The 15,806-nt window shown below is 44.7% G+C and overlaps 1 protein-coding gene across 1 annotated transcript; it reads left to right on the top strand.

The window, feature by feature from the left end:
• Positions 1–1,028: 1,028 nt before the first annotated feature.
• Positions 1,029–9,315, top strand: LOC310677292 (protein NDNF-like). Its single transcript, XM_083440079.1, has 4 exons — positions 1,029–1,404; positions 4,246–4,438; positions 6,811–6,944; positions 7,542–9,315. The coding sequence occupies exons 2-4, from the start codon at positions 4,254–4,256 to the stop codon at positions 8,891–8,893; spliced, it is 1,671 nt and encodes a 556-aa protein (XP_083296205.1). The 5' UTR covers positions 1,029–1,404; positions 4,246–4,253; the 3' UTR covers positions 8,894–9,315.
• The last annotated feature ends 6,491 nt before the right edge of the window (positions 9,316–15,806 follow it).

Genomic DNA, 15,806 nt, shown 5'->3' with positions numbered 1-15,806 from the left:
ATCCATAGATCCTTATATGGCTCAAGACCACAATACCTCAAGGTTCCACCTCTCCCCTCAGGAACTGCTCCCAGACTTTGCAAGCATCATCTGTGGCCCTTCTTCGTGTGCCCCCTCCACAGGACATCTGGAGGGTGGCCACATGAGAATGGGCCTTTTCTGAAGTGGCTTCTCATTTGTGGAATGCTCTCCCCAGGGAGACTCACCTGAAACACTCATTACATATTTTTAGGCACCAACAAAAATGTTGGCCTTTTAAATGTGTTGGGGGGGGCGGTTTGGTTTGTTGGTTTGTGTTTGTTTTATTATGTATCTTGTGTTCTCATTTTGTATTTTTGTGTTGTGAATTGCCCTATGATCTTCAGCTGAAATTTAATTAATTAAATAATAATAATAATAATAATAATAATAATAATAATAATATGTGTACTTATTTGGAAGTAAGTCCCATTGAACAAATGGGTCTTACATGCTTAGAATCCAGCTGCAAATTATTTTAACTTTTAATTAAATATAATTCCTACAGATCTGATAAACCCATTTTTTTATTATTGAAGCTATCACAATAGACTTTTAGGAGTGTCTTTGCTCTGAATCATGGGGGTTGAAACCTTTTTGTTTTTCTCTAATATGATAGTTTTGTCTCGTCAGGGTCTTCTTAATTTCAGGCTGATTCTCCATCCTATGTGCCCATTCTACAAACCTTAGGCTTGGGCTTAGATGTATACAACAGGTGTGTGTGTTGTTGTTTTTAATCCAGCCATTTATTCACGTTTATTGATATTTAATGTCAAAGAACAGTGAGTTCTCCAGTTCCAAATGACTCTGATGCAATTCTGATAGCAGAACAGTTTAGAAGTAGGATAGGTCCCTGCCCATCCAATTGAAATTACGCGGGGACATAACCAGGCTGTAGGCTACCTAATACTACAAAAGGGTTAAATGAGCACACACACCTCCCACACAGACACGCTTTTGCATTTCTGTCAAAGACCCACTCTCTAAGCAGCCACCCGTGGGGCATGGCGCTCCATTCTAGCTGAGCTGCCTGCCTGCCACTTTCCACAAGGAAGAAGAAGAAGAAAATTGCTCTCAAAATACAAAGTTGTAATGTATTTGTACAAGAGGTATAGGAAGGGGACCGTTTGGTTTTGAGGAGATCCATATTGCAGAGGCTTAAAGAAAAACAAAAGAACTTTTCTCTCTTCGCCTATAAAACTAAAAGCTTTTATTTTTTTAATCCTTCTGCTTGAAACATATGGAAAAGTCAGTTCGGTCCTATAAAAACAGGTTTCCCAGTTGTGTTTTTCATCTGCCAGCGAAGATCTCAAAAAGTCTGGGTCAGAGTGTTTCATTTGGATTTCTGCACAGAGAGAAAGTTGCCAGGATAGCATCTGTCTAAAGGTAAGTGCAGTAAAATGGTTGGGTTCCTCCCTCTCAATTTATTTTGTATTTATTTATATATTTTCACTGCCAAGAATCTGTTTATAGGTTTGTAGGTTTATGGGGATGTTATTCTATTTTGGGTCAGCCTACAATATCTCTCTTTACCAGGCAAGAAGGCTTGGGGATCAATGCAATCTGTGACCGCTGTTTACCTTTAAAGTAAAGTTCATGTCGATTTAGAAGTTTGAGTATTTATGTTGACTTTATAAGATATGGTTTGAGCAAACAAACTGCCAAAGGAATATATCAGTACATAGTGAGAATGTTAATATACTGTTATTCTTATTGAGGGGATTGAGATGCAAAAGAATTTGGCAAGCATTCATATTTGGACAGGGGTTTTTTTTTATATGAACCATTTACTTCCCTGCTTCACATTTTATGAAGGCATCCTAAATCCTGAAGGCAACATAAATGCTATCACTTTTGAGGTGTAGGACAGAATGTGATGCCACATTTTGTGGCTGATGAAAATTGCCTGTTCTTACGATACATCACTGACAAACATCAGACTTACAAATTCAGATGTAGTGCAGTGATACTACTACAGACCCATAAATATTAACCAGAATTCTAACAGTTAGTGGATTTGATCTACTGATCTTTTTTTTAAAAAAAAACCTGCTAAATAATAAAAGTTGTTTCTTTGTTCTTCTGTATTTATGGCTTATTCTCTCTCCTCCCACTGTTCGTGAATCAAATTTGCTAATTTATTGACTGTGTGTTACAGTTCAGTTTAAAGAGGCTTTCTCCCAAAATTGATACTGTTCTAAGAGCACCCCCTACCTACCGGCACTTTGTTCTGCAGCTACAATGGTTGTCAGAAGTTGGCAGTTTTCCCCACTCTGACCCATACGCTGCTCTGTTTTCTCTCTCTCTCTTAATCAATTAAAGCAATGCTCTTTCCAGATGACCAGTTTATGTTGTGAGAAACTTGCTGCCATTTGCTTCTTCGTTATATAGCATCCAGACATTACAAATTCCCAGCACTCTGCCATAGAAAATGCAGCTCTTTTCCGTGGCAAGTGGGACCGGTTGTGGTTGGATGTGTTGCCTGGGATGTGTCTGCGGGAGTGCCTATTGAACAGTGCCTGTGACGTCACTCGTGCTAGGTGACATAATAATAATAATAATAATAATAATAATAATAATAATAATTTATTATTTGTAGCCTGCCCACTCTGGGTGGCTTCCAACAAAGATTAAAAATACATTAAAATGTCACACATTAAAAACTACCCTAAACAGGGCTGACTACAGATGTCTTCTAAATGTCAGATAGTTGTTTATCTCTTTGACATTTGATGGGAGGGCGTTCCACAGGGCGGGCGCCACTACCAAGAAGGCCCTCTGCCTGGTTCCCTGACAGCAACACACACAACCATAATTTAACCTTAACTCCAGTGCTCTTCTATCTACCTTGGGACACATCCAGACAATTAGTTCAAAACATTCCCAAACCAAGTTCCATTCAAAGACAATGATGTAAAACCCAGTGCACCCAGTCTGCAAGGGAATGGGGCCCACAGGCTGAAAAATATTTAGCACCCCTAAGAACCAATAATGGCTCTGGACCAAAAATACTTCAAGGACTGCCTCCCTCCATATAAACTTACCCAAACTCTGCAATCATCTTCTGAGGCCTTTCTTCATGTGCCTCTTCCATGAGAGGGTGACAACACAAGAACGGGCCTTTTCTGCAGTGGCTCCCTGTTTGTGGAATGCTCTCCCCAGGGAGGCTCAGTTGGTTCATCATACATCTTTATGTGCCAGGCATTCCTCTTTAACCAGGCCTTTGGCTGATTGACATCCAATGCCCTTTTAAAATGTGTTGGGGACAGGGGTGGGGATTACTGGCCTGTTTTTGTTTGTATTTTTATCATGTATTTTGTGTTTTTATACAGTGGTACCTCAGGTGAAGTACTTAATTCGTTCCGCAGGTCCGTTCTTAACCTGAAACTGTTCTTAACCTGAAGCACCACTTTAGCTAATGGGGCCTCCTGCTGCTGCTGCGTCACTGAAGCCCAATTTCTGTTCTTATCCTGAAGCAAAGTTCTTAACCTGAAGCACTATTTCTGGGTTAGTGGAGTGTGTAACCTGAAGCCTATGTAACCTGCAGCGTATGTAACCCGAGGTACCACTGTATTGTGATCTTTTATTATAACCACCCTGAGACCTGCAGGTATAGGGCGGTATATACATTTTAATCATCATCATCATCATCAGGGTATGAATATTGTTTTCCTTCTTTCAAAAGATTGGCATATTGCCCCACATTCAAATACCAAGGTGATGTACAATAAGGCAATTTCCTATAAACCAGTCTTTCCATCATATGTGTGCTGTATATGTGTGTGCGTACCATACCCTCCAACATTTCTCCAATGAAAATAGGACGTCCTAAGGAAAAGCAGGACATTCCGGGATCAAATCAGAAACTGGGACGGCTTCTCTAATTCAGGGACTGTCCCTGGAAAATAGGGACACTTGGAGGGTCTGGCATGCGTATGCACACACACACACAAGAATCCAATAAAAACAACATGTCAAAACAGCATTAGTTAGAAACCATTCAAGTGGGATCACAGGCCATGGAAAGCTTTAATAAATAGGTATGTTTGAACAGCCGGAGGAGGCATCACACAGTAGATGTCCTGCTGTATGTTTAGATATGAAATTCAACTCAAATAGGGTCTGGCTGAGCTATTTATCATCTGTGATCTGTAGTTTCTCAATAGCATGGTATAGAATTTAAGAAATATTCTCCAGCCTTGTTAATGTGTTCCTTGCTTGTTGCAGCGCTCACGATGTCCGGGTCCCAGGCTTGCCTGCCCCCAGTGCTCCTCTTGGCCATGTACTTCTGCCATTCGACAGAGGTAGCGCACAGCATACAGCAAAGCTTCAAGAGTGAGCTCCTCAATTTTTACCATACATTCATCCTCGCAGACGGCAAGGAAACCACAGTGCACCTCTTGGAAGATATACCCAAAAGGTAAAGGGAGCCTTATCTAGCCTTTCATTTCATCCGAATTCTTGCAGCCACACCACACCCTAAACCTCCTCTGGCTTGCAGGACTTCTTCAGGAGAAGAAAAGGCTGAGGAGTAAACCCAGCACAACTCCAGAGTGGATTCCCTAAGACGGTTGGGTGGCGCCTTGAACGCCTCCTTCCAGCGACTCCTGCAGCCAAGCTGGTGCCAAATGTATTGCTCTGCTTTCCTTTAGAAAGGGAAAGAGCCACTAACCATCAAGGGGGGCGGGAGAGAGAGCAAGCACTTGTTTACAAAAATCTGCTAACCACACAGGACGTCATCTAATACACAACCCTGAAATACCAGAGAGAGTGCATCCTTTTGTTGCATCCTGGTAAAATATGAAATCTGCAACAAGCAACACACCCCAGATCAAAATTATACACTGTCGGTTTACAGCAGTCAGAAGAGCAAGCTTAAACAACTAACAAAATAGCTCCATTGTGTGCATACCCTCCAGAAATAAGTACTGTATTTTTCTGTGTATAAGACGATACTTTTTGCAAAAAAAAATTAGGCAAAAATTGGATGTTGTCTTATACACGGATAGTGAATGCAGAGGGGGGACATGCGGTTAATGGCAGCAGCAAGCAGGAGACTGGCAGCAGCAATTGGGTGGGTGATTGGTGGCTGTGGCAAGGCCTGCTGGTGATTGGCTGTGGCTGCGGAAATTGGGAAAGTGATTGGTGGCTGTGGCAAGGTGGGCAGACAACTGGTGACTGCGGTGAAGCGTGCAATCGACAGTGGCTGTGGCAAGCGATTGGCAGTGGCAGGCAGGTGGGTGAGCGATTGGCAGAAGTGACCTCCCCCAACCCCCCCAAAAAGCTAAACAACTTAATTTCTTAATATTGGGTTAAAAAAAATAGGGGTCGTCTTATACGTAGAGGGGTGTCTTATACATGAAAAAATACGGTACCACCACATTCCTTAGCAGCAGACTCCATCTCTTCCAGTTGGTGGGATGATGGACAAAGTTCTTCATTATTCATCTCCAGAAATGAAAGTGATCTGTGCTGTTTACGTATACTTGCCTCAAGAATAGATAATCAGACACACATCTGACAAAATGCTAGCTCTATTTGTACTGGGGGTGAGGGAATCATTCCTGTGAATGCAGAACTTAAGGGAGCCAAATCTTAATTGGAGCCAAATCTAGAGGGACGTATTCCTGAGGAATGCAGTGATGCCAAACACAAACCCTGCAAATGTTAGCTTCCTCAGTTACCTCATAGGAGCCACAGAAAACTGAGTGAGAGTTGGGAAAGAAAAGCAAGCAGAGAGAAGAAACTGGCTTGCATGAGCCCCTAACAACTTATAATATCCCGAAGGAAAGTGTGGCCAACTGGCTGCAATCTCAACTGGAACACTCCCATTGTGGGTTATAATTCAGAGATCTAATCTGAAGAAATATATGGTTTTTCATGATATTTCTGTTATATATTGCTTCTACAAGTAACAGTATTGTGCACCAGAATGTGAAGTTCTCTATTATCACTGTTTTTGCAAGGAGGTTCTCTGCTCTGTCACCAGTAGTTCTCTGCTATTCCCCCGAGACACCAATTCATCACATTAGCACCTGTAAATCCAATGCATATTCATACATGAAAGCCAGCTGCTTCGCTGCAGACACAGGCACTGCAGAGAATGGGAGAGGAGCAAGGCCACGTAAATGCTACCAGGTTACATAATGTATAGCATGACCGCAAGAGCACATAGAAGAACTCTCAGAGGGGCAGTAAAAGTGAAAAGAATAAATTGGGATAATTGGTTGTGGTTTTAAAATATGGCATCTATCCTCAGCTGAAGCAACGGGTTGAGTTTTAAAATATTTGTTCCAAATGGACTTACAAAATCCATTTAATAAGTATCCTTGCTAAAAAGTGGGGCTCGCATTAAAAACAACACCTTATTAATCACATAGAAATCACCCATCCAAAGCATTTGAAAACAAATTCTACCTTCACAAAGTCCGGATGTGAGGCATGCGAGTACGTGATCAGACGATGTTACAAATCTCCCAGACGGTCTCAGCAGTCACAAAATAAAATACTTGTGCATGTGTGGCCATAGTTTGCAAGAGGCCCTCTACTGGGATTGTGGTTGCTGTGAATTTTATGAAGTTGTCTGCAGATTTGAGCTGAGATGTTACCTGGTGGTCCGGTGAGTGGCACACCCCCACCTCAGTATCCACTGCTGTAGTTCCCAGACTTGTGTATGGGAAGAGCTCATTGATGCTGTGTGCATCTTCTCGGACTTGCTAGGGATGGCCCTTCTAGTGGAAGCCTACAGTGTACAACGACTCTCAAGGACTCTTCTTCTCTCTTCTTTCCAAGGTACTATTTTGTTTTAGAGAAAGGCAGGACCTCTGCACCATTCACTGTGAGAGTGACTCCGTGCGATGTCCCCATTGAGTGGAGCATCCGGGTCCATAAGACTTCAGCAAACTACCTTGGAAAAGCAGCACGTGGTAAGAGATGCATGCAAGGCTATGGATTAGGAGGGTCATCAATGTTAGCTAGCCATTCATAATGGTTGATTCATCCCTCGGCTCTATTTTTCCTTCCCAACAGCAGAAAAAAATACTGGTATATTTGTCTCAAGTCTCTCCCACTTCCTCATTCGTCACTCTCATCGTCTCTCCTATGGGTACTGCTATGTGCCTTCAGTCTTTGAGCTCTTTGCTCTCCTACTTTCAAGGCTTGCCAGGTTCTGGGAGGGGGGTATGGTATGCTTTCTAAAGACACTGTGTCCATCAGCTGTCATCTCCTTGGCGCTTCTTCCTCCTCCTCTCCCATGATTTCCCAACTTTCCCCTTCATCTGCCTCTGAGCTGTGACCTCCCTCAAACGCCTGTTGTAAATTTAAACTGCCTTCCTCTTCCTTCTCCCTGGAAGGGTCAAGCTGGGGAGGCGGTCTCCACCATTCCTCCCCCCAGTCCCTGACACCCAGAAGGGAACAAGGCCTCCAGTCTGAAAAATGTTCTCCAAACCTAGCTGAACATTTCTGCCCATCCCCCAAAGAAGCGTGACTTAAAATATTTTTGCATTTCCATATGTCATTGACAGATGATTTGGACGTTCAGGAAGCCTTAAAGTTTCCAAAGACCATGAAGACCGTGTCTACTCTCTTCAGCTACAGAGGCAATTCTGTGGAGACATTCATGGGGACATCTTACTATTCCGCTGTCTACGTGCTGGAATTCCTGTCCATTGAAAGAGACACCCAAATCACGGTGTACCTAACAACAGACACAACTTCTGAGCACCTGTATCCAGAACTCCCAACGGATCCACGCATAGATGTCGTCGGCATTGGCCACACCACGGTAACCCTGGCTTGGAAGCAGAGTTCAACAGCCCTGCAGCACAAAGAAAATGTCCAGTATTGTCTTCTGGTAAATGAAAGGCATAACTACAAGAGCTTATGCGCAGCGGAAACAGCCCTAAGACCTTCTGGGGTGACGTCGCAGCAAGCATTAGCGCTCTCACTATCCCCGTATGTCCTGGACCCTCAGCAAGTGATGATCTCGCCCAACGGTGAACTGAGCCTTGTTAGCAAAGCTGGCAATGGGGAGGTGAGGCAGATATGTGTTGGCACCAAGAAGACCTACACAGTCACCAACCTGAGACCCAGCACTCAGTATTACTTCGATGTGTTTGTGGTCAACTTCTTCACCAACGCCAGTGCTGCCTACACTGGAACCTTTGCCCGAACCCTCGAGGAACCGGAGCCCAAAGTCACCATCCTAAAGGATGGGAAGGTGATTCAGCTCACCCTGGATGGGAGGAAGCAAGCTCTCCATGATCTGCAGTATCGGGCTGTGCAAAAGCAGGTTCAGTTTGCTTTTCAGTCTTGCAGTGGCCAAATACGGGTCGAGATAGCCAGAGGTGGGAAAGTGCTCATGTCAGAGAGCTTTGCCGGCTTGAGGCACTTCATGCTGAAGGGAAGGCCGGGAGACCTTTACCTGGTACACTTGGGTTCCACAGAACCTTCAAATGCATCTGTGAAGGTACAGGTGTCCTCTCTCTTCCACAGGCCTTTCTTCCCAGTCTTGCCAGAGAGTTTGAAAATCAAGTCATTCAGCAAGCTGAGGACTTGCAATTCGGTCACCATCGCCTGGCTGGGCACACAGCAGATGAGCAAGTACTGCGTCTACAAGAAACAGATTGAGGAGGACCAGGTGTGGATGGAAACCAGGAACGCCGACAGGTGCTCAGGGCCAGAGTCAAGGCAAAAAGGCGACAAGGTGCTATGCAAATACTTCCACGATCTCAATCTCCGGCGAGCAGTGACGACCGAAACCATCAGCGGGCTTGAAGCAGGCACAGTCTACTTATTCGATGTTTACCTCATTGGGCCTTCTGGGATTCCTGTCAGATATTACAGTAAAGTGGTAAAGACGCGGAAGAAATGTTGAAGTTCTCCTTCAAAGATGGGTTCCTGAGGAATGACAAAGTTGGAGGAATTCAATGCACAGGCAGCATTTGTGACCCACGCCACTCAAAACGTGCTCGGAGTGGGACAGAAAACAGTGTTTTACATTGCAAGATTGGGGAGGTGGAATCTCTGTATAGAAAAGTAGACTTGCTCCCAGGACCTTTTCCCGTGCAATTCTATCTCGCTCTTATCTGCAATTTCATTGAAAGGGTTTAAAACAGAAGGGTGGTATCCAACTAACTTTTACTCAGAGCAGACCCACTGAAATTAGTACGTCTAACTCGGCCGTGTTCATTCTGTCGTGCTCTGGAACACAGGAAGCTGCCTTATTCCAAGTCAAACCACTGTCCTATAGAGCTCAGTATTGTCTACACTGATTGGTGGCAGTTTTATAGGGTTTCAGACAGCTAATCTTTTCCAGACCTATCTGGAGAAGCCAGGGATTGAACCTGGGACCTTCTGCATGCAAAGCAGGTGCTCTAATATTGAGCTACAGTCCAGACTACAGAGGCTGCTTCCTCATGGCTAAATTCCATGCAGTAGCAGTGCAGTAGATAGGCCCGCTATCTGGCTGTTCTCCCAGAGAGGGGCACAGAAAGGGTAAATCTTAGTTGAACACCACCCAAAGCATTTATCTTCGAAACCTACAAAATCCAAAACTGGCGTGAGGGAGAGGATAATTTTAATGGACCTAAAGCAAACATACTTTGTAATATATCTCTCCAATGAGAATTCAGTTCCCGGAATCCACTCCCTCTGCCTTTGGCAGAGTGCAGGTAACCTCAGCAGAGTCTGAGAGGAATATCGCAGTGCAGACTGAAAAAGTGACCCACAAGAACTTTGCCTCACTGTCTGACAGTTGGGTATTCAGTGGGGGTGAACTGTTACTCTTTTTTCCACTGTAGTAGTTTCTAGTTTATCCCATGCATAGAGCTTGGGAGAGCTAAAGGAAAGAAAGATGGTTTAAATTCAGCCAATTCTGTTACTACTCCACCTTGCAGGGACAAACCAAGGTGGGGTTTCTGTACCCCATGGCTCCCATGTTGTGCGGCACCCACACACCCATAATGCATTGGCTGTCCAGTGATTTGCAAGGCTGAATATACCTAGAATCATGTGCCAACAGCCCTATTCAGAGGTTGCTCCTTCATAAGTTTCTCATTCCCTGGGTGAGAAGGCATTAAGGAGAGATTAATGTCAGCCGTGGGGAGCCAGCTCTTCTCATGGAGTCTCGCTGTGTAGTGAAGAACTCTACTTGCACAGGGTTCTGAATGGAGTAGGGCTGGCTCCCTGCTGCAGATATTTCGCCCCAAAGCATGGAGACTCTAGGGGCCAGACCATCAGGAATGTGTTGGGGGGGGGGTGGAGCCAGCAAGCACCCACTTGCTCACCACTTTTTTGCAATGAGAAATGTGTGAGTGAGAGAACCTAGGCCTAAACAAAGGAATAGGCCTAACAAAGGAATAGGCAAACAGATCTATAAACTTTCCCAAGAGGGTTTATAGAAGATCCCCATAGCATAATACTTCCCAGTTAGAGAAAATGCCATTTCCTTAGCTGAACCAGCAATTGATCTGCTAACCACACCACTTTTGGGATTTGAGATATTTGAATTGAAAGAATTCAAATTCAGGGCTGGCAGTGGGAAATAATTTGATGGGTCTGGATGTTTTCTGGAGTTGAGATCTGGAGTACCAAGATGGGTTAAAGACGTTGTTAACCTAAATCAGTGACACACAGGGTGTTTATGCATTACCAACTTAAATCACTGCTAGGGCATTCTTGTTCTCAACTTGGATTGAAGCAAGTTTGACTATTTCATAAGAAACAACAGGATAGATATGGATTGTGGCTGATGTTGTATGTGTTCCACTTCTCAAACCAGTGGTGGGAGCAGTCCTGGCAGTCCCATTGCCTGCAGATATTGGAATCCAGCATCTAAACTTGTGTTTTCCAGATTTGGGTAGCATTTCTCTGTGTTACACTAACTGATGAGACAGATTAGCTTTCTGCTGCCTCGTCCTTCCAAAACACACACGAAAGTAGAAGTAAATTGGGAGAGAGGGTAGAGTTCACTCTTTCCTTAAACAATTGCTGGTGCTTTCCGAGGGAGGTCTTGGCAGGTATCACAGTATGAGAACTCTATTTCTATTACAGTTAAGACCTAAAAGCCACAAACCTTTGTTCTCTAAATCTTCTGATCTCATACACTCTGAGCCTCATAAACAGCAGGTTAGGGAACTGGTCCAATCTCAACTGTCTCCATTTTGAAAGTTCATCACCTCCTGCTCCAGCCCAGACACTCACCTGTATAGAATTCCTGGTGGTATTTACCTACCAGGCTAGTGCTTAAATGCAAGGCTAGGCTAGCATGCTTATATCTAAGCACCTTGTTTAAGACCTTGTTTTTAAGACCTTGTTTTTATTTAAAAGAAAATATCAACCTACATTTGATTTAAAAATAAAAACAGAAACCAGGTTTTTATTTTTTTAATTGTCAACTTTCATTCACTCAGTTCCTTTGTATTCTCATCTCTCGTGTTTATAATGGAATAAGCTGTATCCTGCACTTGACTCATTGAAAGACTACTTTGCTTTTCCACTGTGCCACTCTTATTTAGTAATTCAGTAGTCTGAGTAGAACATGTCAGTAGTAAACAGTTATGGACAACTGTTGTTTATAGTTTGTTTCTCGAAGTCATGGCTCACGAACAGGGTTGTTGCTTTTTAGTAAAAGTGAAGAATGTTGGGAAGGGAAGGGAGTGGCAGGAACTGGGCAGAGGAGGAATGGTGGAGACCGCCTCCCCACCCTGACCCTTCCATGGAGGAGAAAGAGGAAGGCAGTATAGATTTCCAACAGGGGGTTGAGGGAGGTCACAGCTCAGAGGCAGATGAGGGGGAAAGTTGGGAAATCATGGGAGAAGAGGAGGCAGAAGCGCCAAGGAGATGACAGCAGATGGACACAGTGTCTTTAGCGGCAGCTGGCTTACACAGTGTATTAGAAAGGATCCCAGACCTTCCATCTCCCAGAACCCAGCGAGCCTTAAAAATAGGAGAGCAAAGAGCTCAAAGACAGAGGGCACATAGCAGCACCCGTACGAATGACGAATGAGGAAGTGGGAGAGTCGGGGAGGTAGAGATTCACTCAGGACAAATGCCATTATCCAAGAGGCTGGGTTCTATAGCCTCTCTCTGTAAATATTGAAATAAAAAAGGACGGTAAGAAACTTTTCCTTGTCTTTGTATGTTCCTGAGCAACCATCCGGGAGCCGCTGACAGCATCCTGACAGGGAAGGAGGGAGAGATCAGCCTTGTGTTTAACTACTTGCCTGGTATTCATAGGCGATCAGGAATTCCATATAGGCGAGTGATCAGGGTGAGAGAAGAGGAACGGATGTCTCATCTCCTTACCCTCCTCCAACCAGATTGGTTTCCAAGTAGGCTGCAAAAAATAAAAAGGAAAGTCTCTTCCCTCATAGCAGGGAGGGGCTGTTAAAAATATTGGCTTTCCACAGATGGGTTGGACACACTACTGGGTCACAACCTGATCTAAGTTGAGGCCCAGCAGCAGCCAGGACTGGCTCGACCATGAGGCGATGTGAGGTGGTCGCCTCAGGCAGTAGATCTGGGCTTGAGGAGTATGCTACTCACCACCAATACCATGCCTCCACTCCCACTCTGCTGCTGTGGGCAACCACTACTGCCACCGCCACAAGCACACCACACCCCTGAAATGGGAGCATCCCTGCAGCCTCCCCAGGTGCTCATGCATTGATCAAAGCTCCAGGTCTCCCCCGGTCCTGGGGCCTTCTGCATTGCTCTAGCACTGAGTAATGTCCCTTAGGTCTAACTCCTCCCATGCAGGCTTTTTCCAATCAGGAATGTTTACTGGAAAGAAAAAATGCCCACATAATCTTTGGCCATCTCTCAGCCACAATGCAAGCTCCAAACCTCTAAAGAGAGGAGACAGAAAAATTGAAACCTCTTTCTCGGGGGAAGAAAACTTTTGCCATCTGAAGGGTGTATTTCAGCACAGCACTAATTTTAGAGATCCTTTGTGCTAGTGCCACTTTGCAGGGGCATTAAGGAAGGGTGCACATCGCCAAGGGCTGCAGAGGTGAAGGTCACACAATGACTGGAAACAGCCAGATGAATCTTTTGGCTATGTGTCTCTCACTTATATTACATTGGCATGGCAAACCTGAAAGAAAAATAGTCTTGAAAAACAGCTCAGAAGCTGAACGGAGCCCATACACAAAATTGACTGTCTTGATGAGTGTTAGGAGACAGGAGGCAGATGTCCAAATCCTTTTGGGCCTGATCTGGCATTTTAGAGAGTTCCTTTCCAATTGTTTTCAGATCATCATGCTTCTTAGTAGCCTGAGAGAATAGCAATTGCTGTCTTGGAGTGCACAGACTTTGCCTCAGCACAGTGATTAAATTGAATTATATGTACTGATATATTTTCTTTTGTTCAAGGAAGAATGTCAGACCCAGTCAGTATGATGAACTGTCAGAACAGGAACTCATTCCCAAAAGCTCAGCGGCCAATCTTCAGATGTTATTCTGTGGCTTAATATTGTGAACGCGGAGGCTGTCTCCAGAACAATTTGATACCAGGCTTTGTTGCTTCTTTGGAAATTTGTTCTGAAGGATAACCTCTTTGCTGGACTCTTATGCAAAAGGTTGCTCCCATTGCAGCTGGAACAGGAACAAAATGGATCTCAGAGTTTGGGGTTAATGGAGACACATAGCATAATCATTAGGAAGGGAAGGGGGGCACTGTTCTAGTGGCATGTCCATAGCAAATGTAATATGAGCCATGGCCTTGGAGTGTGATAAAGTACGGTTGTCGATCAAAGGCACCATCTTGTGCCCAAGATTTGTGGGGGCCAAGTGTGTGCGTCACATGTGTGTGATGTCATGGCGACAATGCACAAAGCGCATTGCATGCACAACACCACATCATTGGGATGAGACTGAGTGTAGTACCTAATGCAGCGCAGTTTCTTCATTCATAGTCAGGAAGAGCCAGCCACTGAACCACACCACGTTTGCCTCCAAATTCAGCGCTCTCCATATTGATCATGATATAATAATTGAATAATAATTTATTATTTCTACCCCGCCCATCTGGCTGGGTTTCCCCAGCCAGTCTGGGTGGCTTTCAACAGAACTGTAAAAAACATAATAAAACTTCAAACATTAAAAGCTTCCCTAACCAGGGCTGCCTTCAGATGTCTTCTAAAAGTCAGATAGTCGTTTATTTCCTTCATATCTGATGGGAGGGCATTCCACAGGGCAGGTGCCACTACCGAGAAGGCCCTCTGCCTGGTTCCCCGTAACCTCACTTCTTGTAGGGAGGGAACCACCAGAAGGTCTTTGGAGCTGGACCTCCGTGTCCAGGCTGAACGATGGGGGTGGAGATGCTCCTTCAGGTATACAGAGCCGAGGTCATTTAGGGGTTTAAAGGTCAGCACCAACACTTTGAATTGTGTTCGGAAACGTATTGAGGGGGCCCGGTCACCTGCCAGCAGATATTGTGGTCACACCTGCACATACGGTACCTTTATATGCAACTGCTTGAAATAACGTCAAAATATCAGGATGTATGTTGAAGTTCATTTTCAAGGTGGAATTGGTGCCACATTGTTCTCAGAAGGAAGTCCCATGGCATTGAAGAGGGCTCACTCCCACCATTTTAAATGGATAGAGGTTGGGTTGCAACCTGTTATTCTAAACTCTGAGATGTTTTGAGCAGAGAAATCAAGAAGCAGCATATATAAAGTGGGGGGTGGGATGCATATGTTGTGTGTGTCGCTGTCATCTGCAGCTGCTACACACCTGAGAAAAGATTAAAGAAGCCATTTTAAGTGGAACTATACTTTGCCATATGGGACGTAAAACCTCAGCGCCTAGGACTTGCCGATCGCATGGTCGGCGGTTCGAATCCCCGCGGCGGGGTGCGCTCCCGTTGCTCAGTCCCAGCACCTGCCAACCTAGCAGTTCGAAAGCACTCCCGGGTGCAAGTAGATAAATAGGGACCGCTTACTAGCGGGAAGGTAAACGGCGTTTCCGTGAGCGGCTCTGGCTCGCCAGAGCAGCAATGTCACGCTTGCCACGTGACCCGGAAGTGTCTTCGGACAGCGCTGGCCCCCGGCCTCTTTGAGTGAGATGGGCGCACAACCCTAGAGTCTGGCAAGACTGGTCCATACGGGCAGGGGTACCTTTACCTTTACCTATATTTTGCCATATTCTGCACACCTCTTTGCACATCCCGACATTTCAGTGAAGTGAAGTTCTGCGGACCTAATACCAGTGAAAAATGTTGTCTAGGAAATATAAATTAATACTTAGGACCACTAGAGGGCAGAGCAATATTAAGAAAGTGAAGAAAGGGTGACTGTTTTGGTTTATGGAGAAACAGAAGGGATTCAGCCAACTCCAAATAAGACTATTAAGGTACATATAGTCAGTATCCAAATAAAATCTTCACTGACTGTATACAACCCAGAAAAATCTTACAGCAGGCCCACTCCCAGCTAGTGCTGTAGAGAAATATTGTTCAAGAAATAGTGTGGTCCCGAGATAGCGAGGGTTCAAATCTCACTTCTTCTGTAGGCTCATTGTTTGCCTTTGTCTCTCATTTTCAGTCCACTGTCTGTGAAATGGGACTAAATTGCTTGTTCAACAGGATTACTGTGATGGCAAAGGCTTTGGGTTGGATCTAGATTCAGTCATGACTAAACCAGTCCCGGTTTGAAGGCCCATGATATGATTTCCTGGCGAAAAACTAAATGGCTGTGGGTGTGCTCATTCCCTGGATGGTTCCTTGTATGCTGCCTTGGCTTCCAAGATGGAAGCCAGTCAGTGTATAGATGTAAGCCAGCCCT

The sequence above is a fragment of the Podarcis tiliguerta genome (assembly GCF_965153285.1).
Source record: "Podarcis tiliguerta genome assembly, chromosome: 5".
In the NCBI taxonomy this organism is placed as follows: Eukaryota; Metazoa; Chordata; class Lepidosauria; order Squamata; family Lacertidae; genus Podarcis; species Podarcis tiliguerta.
Note: the sequence above shows the minus strand (reverse complement) of the source record. Positions and strands in the feature narration are given on the sequence as shown.

Coding starts and splice junctions, on each gene's coding strand:
- LOC310677292 (XM_083440079.1), top strand. CDS start 4,254: ATGTCCGGGTCCCAGGCTTGCCTGCCCCCAGTGCTCCTCTTGGCCATG. Junction 4,439..6,810: donor TTGGAAGATATACCCAAAAG/GTAAAGGGAGCC, acceptor CTTCTTTCCAAG/GTACTATTTTGTTTTAGAGA. Junction 6,945..7,541: donor CCTTGGAAAAGCAGCACGTG/GTAAGAGATGCA, acceptor TGTCATTGACAG/ATGATTTGGACGTTCAGGAA.